Source organism: Crocodylus siamensis, chromosome 1 (genome assembly GCF_052110815.1).
Source record: "Crocodylus siamensis isolate JL-2025a chromosome 1, ASM5211081v1, whole genome shotgun sequence".
NCBI lineage: Eukaryota > Metazoa > Chordata > Crocodylia > Crocodylidae > Crocodylus > Crocodylus siamensis.
The window spans coordinates 229,481,256-229,490,095 of record NC_143395.1 but is presented as its reverse complement, the minus strand read 5'-3'; the positions used below and the strand labels follow the sequence as shown (position 1 = coordinate 229,490,095).

Sequence of the window (8,840 nt, the reverse complement as noted above, 5' to 3'; positions counted from 1 at the left end):
TTTGGCACATCAACATTACTATATGATCTCATTGGAATTTTCTTTCCTTGTACACTACAGCTATGACATCACCAATTCTCATATTTCATGACCCAGTGAATAAGCCGTTTCTCAGGATCGTCTGTATTGCTCATTATGACCGCAATTATGTAACAAAACTCTCTGAATACAATGCAGTTATTAATCATTTAGGTTTTGTTTCGAGTCCTTGCTCTGTAGCTTGCTCAATAGATGTATTATTCCACAAACTTAATGTCAAAGCTAAACACATGTCTGCAAATCTACTGTTTTAAGGGCTTTTCAACATAATTTACCCTTTCAATTTATATTTTGATAATCTGCAAAAAAAGAGAGAGAAGAAAGCTCATGTCAATGTAGTTGCTGACCTTTGCAGTAAATAGAAGACAGTTCTTACCAGTAAACAACTTGGCAAATAAGAAACCTGTTTTGCTGGAGCTTAGAATAGCCCCTGCTTAAAAAGCCAGGTTCTGCATACAAATGAGCTCTTATAGATAATCAGAGCTATGTAGGCATATTTGGAAATAATAAAAAACCCGCTAAAGTTGAGATGCTTAGGAAATGGTCATTCAAGCCAGCAATTCTTATGCAGAGCATTTTTCATAGCAATTTATTTTGAAAATGTGTTGCATTTAAAGGGCGGGGTTCAGGGGAAAAGGAAGAAATCCTATCAACTATAGTACTTTAGGAAACACTTAAGAAAGGACTCCATTTTACAATTATACCTCATAAAACAAAGTCTTGCAACCACCTTGTAAGACCTCACATAATTCCAGCAGTCTCTGCTGGACAGAACCAGTTGCAGCTCAGACCATATCTGAGTATTGGCTCATTCCCCAATTAAATCTCAAATTTCACATTTCAGAATGTCTAGGGTATTCTTTCACAACTCTAAATCTAAGCTACTTAGCCCACGCTGCCTTGTTAACATTTGATACAGTTCATATACATACAATCGTATGTGTTTAAAAAAAGTTGTCAATGTGACTTACAAAAAGGCTCATACAAAGCACACACACTAAGTTTTCTTTAGTTTAGCTATATACATTGGTCCCCACGCTTTCCCCCGTTCTGGGAGGACTAAGAGTTCATATTGCTGGACATTGCTGGCAAGAAGGAACTCCTGGGAAATGTTGCTGGCCATTTCTCTTATGTCTACAGGCAGAATATTGCTGCAGGAGTTTAGGATTTGGGTTGTGACATCACTGTTTTCTGCCTTTGAGAGGGTGCATGTAGAATAGACCAGTGTTCCTCCAGGACGCAAGGCTTTAACAGCGGACCTGTAAGCAATCAAAAAACAGGCTCATGTTACTTAGTCATATTCAACTGAACAAGTGGCTGGGTTAATTCAAAACACAAACTGCAGAAAACAGACTTTCATCATGTGGTGTAAACTGACCATTTTAGGAAGAATTCAGAAAGTTACTTGTGATGTGTTCTGCTTTCATATTTGCTTATGCATTTCCCATTCTCCTGCAATATTTTTCCAGGAATAACACAACTTGGAAAAGGTAGATGTACTCTGTGATGCCACGTAACCTTTATAATCATTATTGTACTAACGTTTAAACAGGACTCTACAGCTAAGGACAGAAATTACATATTAGCCAGTATAAGTGATAAGAAATCAGTTCAAATATGTAACACAGCAGAAGTTCAGTGAATGGAGACTGCCATCACAATGGTCAAATCCAGTTTAAGATAAACGTGGATGGATGCAGCATCAGGTTTCACTAATTTATTTTAAATCAGTTTACTGAAATTCTGTCCAAGATCTGCTCAGATTCAACTTAACTCACAATCCTATCACCATGCCACAATGCTTTGAACCTCCCCTGCAAACCCTACCTCACAGGGCAGGTAGTTTAGCTTTGGTCCAAGCTGTCTACTACAGCCAAGCAGGGAGGAATGCTCTAGCAACCCCCTAGCCTGAGCCACTGCAGGCATATGGCTGCATTTCTGGAATCAAAAGTGACTGTTTATTCACTTGCTTACTGGTTCAAATCTATACACTTAGACCAGGGGCAGGCAAAAATCTGGCTCTTGGGCTGAGTCCAGCCTGCCAAGCCATTCCATCTGGCCCACAGGGCCCCTAAAAAATTTAGAAAATTAATTATTATCTGCCCCTTGCTCCTTGTCCAAAATGACAAGGCACCAGCAGCAGCAGGACCCCAAGGGAGCTGATGGCAGAACCTAGGGGCAGCAGGACCCAGCAGTCACAGCAGCAAGGCCTGTCCAGCCCCCCCCTCCCACCTAGCCCCCAACCAGAAGCCTCTGCCTAGCATCCCCTCTGCTAGGCAGAAACTTGTGGCCTGGGGACCCTGGTGCTGTTCCCCTGCCCTCGTGCACCTCATCTAAAAATGGACAGGGGTAAGGGGAGGACCACAGGTGATCATCCTAGTCTTTGGAGCTGGGCTGGTTCCTGTTGCATCCTGTGGTCTGGCAATGCAGCCAGAAACCATGTAGTGCCGGAGTGGCCAGCAGGTGGTCAAAGGGGTGGGGAGAACCGGCAGTGGTGGGTGGTAAAGCGGGGAAATGGCAGTTGCAGACAGGCGGGGAGTGGCAGTGGGCAAAAGCGCAGTGACAGTTGGATGGAAGCACAGGGTCAGGGCTGGTGGGGACCCAGAGTAAGGCAGCAGCAGCACGGGGCTTGGGCTGGCTCTGCCCCTCTCCTTGCTGGCACATCTGGGCCCAGCCCCACAGAGCCCCTGCCAGCCCATGCCCCGTGCTCCTGCTGCCCTGCCCTGGGCCCTGGCCCCAGGGGACCAGAATGGGCCCTGTGCTCCAGACCGCTGCCACCCGCCTCCCCCTCCCCCCACTGCTGCTGCATCCGCCATTTCCCCACTTTCTCACCTGCCCCTGCCGTTTCTCCCCACCCCCACTGGCCACTGGCACCACATAGTTCCTGGCTGCATTGCTGTGCAACCAGGAACCGCGTAGTGCTGGAGCAGCCAGCGGGCTGGGGGGTGGAAAGTGGCAGTGACTGGGTAGGCAGAAGCACAGGGCCCCAGGGTGAGGGGCGGCAGGAGTGCTGAGCCCAGGCTGGCAGAAGTGCTGGTAGGAGCTCCACCTGCCATGGGCCCTGAGGCATCACAGCATGCTGCTGCCACTGGTGACGGACTGTGGGCACCCACACCACATATGTACACCCCAGATACCATCCCCCTCCACACATGCCAAAACCCTCCCCAGCTACCCTCCCTACACACACAGTCCCCCACAAACTCCATACCCACCCACACCCCATATATCCCCAAACACACACACACTCCCCCACCCCACATACACACACTCACACCTATCCAGCTCCCTGAAAAATCCTACTCATACCCTCCGCCACACCCATCATACGCACATACTCAAACACCCATAACCCCCCACAAACCAATACCCACCCACACCTCCCACACTCCCCCCCACAATATACAAAAGTAAGACTTCATTTTAAACTATTATACAATCACCTCTATGTACACTACACAAACACATGTAAATCAGGACAAAAATATTTTTTGAAACCAAATTAATGAATGTTGTAGTAGATGTTTGATTTTTAGAATATGATTTGGTATTTTTCTGGTTCCAAGATGGCAAACCCCCTTGCCAAAAGGAGTACTTGTGGGGACAAGGGGAGGCACTTCTGGTGGCAAATGTTAGGAGTTAGGGGGTGGGATTTGTGGTCCCAAGATGGCAGCCAAGGCGTGGGGCATCTGTCAAGGGGTGGGGCTACCCATGCAGCTCTCAACAGCTTGCCAAGCCTCAGTAAGCGGCCCTCCAGCCAAAATAATTGCCCACCCCGGTTTAGACTAACCTGAGACGACTGAATTGGTTCAACTTCAGGGTTTTTGACTGGCTGTACTTACTTAGCCTAAGGATCCTGGTTTTCAAATATGATCAGGAAGAGGCAAATGTCTAATTTGCATGTGGAAGTGTTGCAGCTACATACGCAAACTAGTTAACATCACAGCAGATTTGTTGAGTAAATATTTAGTGGGTCATTTGGGGGCTCAAATACCCTTTTTTAAAGGAAAGAAAAAGGAACCAGTGATTGCAATAACCAGGATGAAACGATTAGGTGTGAAGTTTTGTAAACATTTCTGCAAACCAAACTCGTCGCTTCACTTGCAAGCTATACCCCTGTTGCCTCCCCTTGCAATGTCCCTACTGTGGATGAAAAACTTACGTATTTAATAACAACACATATTTAAGATCCAAACCTACAGCTTTTTCATGCATTTAATAGTTACAGGATCGGATTGCTTGAACAGCAACTTTTAAAAAATGTAATCAAACTTATCTAATTGCCTGAAAATTAAAATCATTAATACATACATGTGCATTTTTAAAATAAAAAACAAAGTAATTATATGTACTCCCTAAGTTACACAACTCAGTGACCAAACCTAAGAAATGGGAGCTGTTTACCTTCCTTAAAGCAACGTTCTGTCTTACTATATGGGGTAAAATGTACTACATTAGAGTGTTGAAATGACATATGTATGGCATATTTAACTGCCACAGCCTAAGTGCTATGCGAATATAGAAAAAATATGGCACAAATCAATCTATTTTTAACAGCATGCTTTAAACCTGGCATTACTAAAATGCTTAAAGGAGTTGAAAGCAAAGGTAACCTTTAGGTAAAGGTATTCTGGCTGGTTAAACTAATGGCTGGTTAAAACAATTTTGCTTGATCATCTCCTCTAGCCATTTCCACCCTGAAAGCTCCACAGACTAATTTATGAAGTATTATGTAAATGCATCACTTCAGTTGCTTCCTGGGGCTGAAATGGGACAAATACTCAAGTGTGCATAAGGTCAATCAGAGATTACTAAAGAACCCCTCTCCTGCTTAAAAAAGGACAATGGAGTCTCAGGAATTGCAATGTAGTCACTCAACTTGGAATAGGACACACGTGCCAAGGTAAACACCCCAGCATTTGTAAATGTACCACGGAATTTTGATAGGTGCAAGTGGTCAGGTCAATTGAGAAGCAGTGACGATTCCAAAACTGAAACATGGAACAAAAAGCACTGTGACGTGTAGGAAATACAAAGAAGATTTGAAGATCAGATTAACTCCAAAGCACTGACCAAGGAGGATATACAGAAAATAACTAAAAAAAAGAACAGGAAATCAGAAAATTTTGACTGACTGAAGACTGGGACAGGGAAGACAAAAATTATAGCTACTGGCAGAACAGATGCAGAGGCAGAGATCAGAATTAGAGACAAAAAACTAGAACAAGTGGAAAAATGTGCATACCTGAAAGAATTAATAGGAAGAGTTGGAATTATGACAATGACTGACAAAAAAAAATGAAAAATGCTACAAAACAAGCAAGGAGCAGATGCAAGACATGTGTCACACTGATATAGTTTGAAGGGGTTGGAATGCTTAAGCGTAAGAGAAACCAGTGAACAAAAGATGTTGACAGAAGAAGTGAGCTGGAAGAAGAGAATACTGAATTTCAAGACTGCAGAAAATAAGTGATGAGACAGAAAGCAACTAGGATGGGAAATAACATTGGCTGTTGCAGATGTTAAAAAAACAGTGCTTTACTTTAAAATTCTGCACACTTCTGCACTGAGCCCAGCACATGCCAAGAGACATTGTGTTAGGTGGACCTAGCTTGCATGAGGTCTGTATAGATTGGGAGCTTTAGTGGGGCTTCCTTGGCGTTTTTATTTAAAACCCCACTGAAGCACCCAATCTAGAGAGATACTGTGGAGTCAGGTAGAAGTAATTCACTTCTACTTCTGGTAAAGCACATTTATTTATATATATTTTTTAACACCTGTGCTTAGCCATTGTTACAGAAGATTTAAGAAAGACCATTGCGACAGTTGGGCCAAGCATCAAAAAAGACCTGAAAAGTGTATGTATAAGGCAAATAACAAAACTAAACAAAAGGAAGCTGGAGAATGCACTAAGTGGTCACAGCTAAAAATGACCTAAACAAAAAAGATTTAAGGATGAGAGAAACTTGAAGCTGGTAACACAGAAGAGAGCAATGTAAAGACCTCATTCAGTGCTGTTGCTCAGCATTGTTATACCTGAGCACATGCGTATTAAAAAAAAGGGGGTGGAGGGAAGGAACTGAGCTCCAGTTCTCTTTCTCTTCTGGAAGATGTCACCTGCAGAGACACTGATGTCTGCTGACCTAGGAACTCAGTGAAGAACGCCATCAGTGCTGGCACCGTAGGGCGTTAAAGATATTCCAGCCTCTGCTCTAACTCATGACAGTTTACATAAAGCGCCATGAGTTTGAGTGCCTCCCTGACCCGAAAGACGCTTGCTTGTTGGGTCTCGGGGTCGAGTGGATCAGGCCTGCCTGCAGGCAAGCAGCCAACTGAGGAGCAGCTCCTCTCTCTAGCCAAGGAGCCCCCAGCGCTGGGGCTGTTAGCAGAAAAGTGGTGGGGTGGAGAAGGGGGAAGCCAGCAGCAGCAAGCTGTTGGCTGAGGTTTGCCTGGCCTGAGCTGGAAGGGTGGGGGTTGGGGGAGATCATGAGGAGTGCGGGGGGTCTGATCCACCTGGCCCCTCCAGCTATGGCGGGCAAACCCCAGCTGGCAGCTCACTGCTGTTAGCGTCCTCCTTCCTTTCCCCCCTGATAGCCCCGGGGATTGTGCAACAAATTAAACCTAGGAAACGCACGTTCCCTGAGGTGCTCTGAAGTAGAGTGCCTTCATCTGAAACCTCATGTGATAATGGTTAATTTTTCATGCAACTGGCCACTTAAAAAGCGCTCTGTATCCATGCAGGTGTGCCATGGCATGGCTGTAGAGTGTTTCAGGGGGGCAATCCCACAAAAAATATAATTGCTTTCTGCGCCATTTGTGTTCCTTATAGGTCTCTCTTGCACGAAACTTGCAAAACCAGGTTTTGCATCTAAGATGTAATAGGACAGGTTACACTCATGGGACAATAAATTCAAAGAATTCATAAGATGTTTAATACAAATAGGAACAAGTGTTGTATAGCATTTCAAAAAATAGATTACAGTGGGGAAGATTTTTTTTTTTTTTAAATAACATCTTCAATATTTGGAAGAATCAAGACATATTTTTGGCATTGTTTTTTTCCAAACAGAGTGTGCCAAGTCATGTTTATATCTTGGAAGAGTAATTATAAAACAGTATTAAGCCGAGTGTTTTGTTCAAAAGGATTACTAAAATGGCAGGTTAAATTCCACAGCTGGTAACCAGAAAGAGTTGTTCAGTGTAGTGATTATTAGCGGATCAGCAGTGCCAACCCAGAATCAGAATATGTATGGGAAGGAAAGCAAGCTTGGAAGAAAACTTTGGGCACTTCAACACAGGGGGGGATGAGGGGGGAAATGTTCCCCCATGTATATGGAAACACTCAATAAAGGCAATTTCTATCCAAACCCAAAAGGGGGCTCAGAGTAAATCAGTTCCAAACACCCTGTAAAGAAAGGGAAGCTCTAACGGAGCAAAGTTCAGGCGGCACTTGGGTAACAACTGTTTTAGCAAGTAACGTATTTTGGTGTAGTTACCCAAGTGATTCTTCACATTTAGAATCCACTCACCTCACTCTCTTCTCTCCACTAATCTTTCTGAATTAAAAAATGTATTGCTTGCTGTGGTTTATTCTAGTGCATCACCAAGAGAAGTCTGGGTAGTTAACTTCCAAACTTTCTTTTCTCCACACAGCTCTCAGCAAGAAAATAAGGAAAGTACTAATGTTGGACCAAATCACACCCTATAACTTTTCTGCCCCCTCCCTCATCACATTCCTTTTCCTCTCCAGCTTCTCTCCACCTGCCTGTATGTCTCTACAAACAGAGGTTTTATCAGCTGGCAAAAGTAAATGAGGTGTGGGCAGGAGTAAAGCTGCTACTGGCTAGCCAAATCACCAAACAAAGGGCAAGCAGATAAGTTAAAGCCAAATGACTAAAAATCAAAACAGGCAGCCAACCACAAATCCCTGATGCTTTTTAGACTCTTTCAGAGAAGTGCTGTAAGTTAAATAACATTCTTTTTTTAGAACAAACCAGATCAAGTTTTTTTTTCCTTGGTTTTTTTTTTTTTAATGCCTTTGTTGGATGCTTGTTCTTCATGGTTTTCATCCCAGCACTTGTAGTTTATCCTTCTAAAATTAGTTTGTTAGGGCTCAGTTGGCAGCATGGCTTTCTAATCTAGATGACTGTGTGGTAAAATGTCTCCTTAGAATTAGACTATTATCTGACACTACAGATCAGCATTTTGAGGGAAGCAGCACTGCACAGTTAAACTATGAACTTTTGCTTGGGTGGGGGCAAGTTCGCATATAATACAAATACTATAATGCTAAGCAAAATTTAAAGGAAAACCCCTATGCGCTGGTAAACATTATTGCTTGGTCTAAAACAACTTCTATTTGGATAAATACTCTGAAAACAAAAGAATTTGTGAATGCAGTGCACTGGTAGGCAGTCCCTCCCACAGACATCTGGGAGGATTATGTAAAAAGAGTGCAAATAGGATTATATATGGTATCTTAACCAATATGATTAAAAGGACTGAAGGGAATGCTGATATTCGGGGTAATGCCATACCTACAGTTCTCTGCTGCTATGCAAAAAAAGAGGAAAGACAGGGAAAATGAAGGGAAAACACTGACAAACAGTTGCACTTTGTTCAGTGGTTTAAGGAGGACTTGTCTCTAAATATGTATTACAGGCAGTCCTCGATTTACATTTCGAGTTACAACGTTTATAACCTGACACCCTGTTTCAAACTTTCTGACCTCAGTTTCGACTTAACAGTGCTTGATCTGATGCCACACCAAGACAGTGAACAGTTTGCTGTACCACCCATCT

The 8,840-nt window shown here is 43.4% G+C and overlaps 1 protein-coding gene across 2 annotated transcripts in view; it reads right to left on the bottom strand.

Annotated features, from left to right (window-relative positions):
• Positions 1 to 613: 613 nt before the first annotated feature.
• NSUN3 (NOP2/Sun RNA methyltransferase 3) overlaps positions 614 to 8,840 on the bottom strand; it is a 34,923-nt gene continuing 26,696 nt past the window's right edge. For both annotated transcript variants that reach the window (XM_090058815.1, XM_090058806.1), the window contains one exon: positions 614 to 1,298. In XM_090058815.1, coding sequence (XP_089914941.1) covers positions 1,037 to 1,298 — 262 coding nt within the window. In that variant the 3' untranslated portion in view covers positions 614 to 1,036. The remainder of the gene's footprint in view (positions 1,299 to 8,840) is intronic.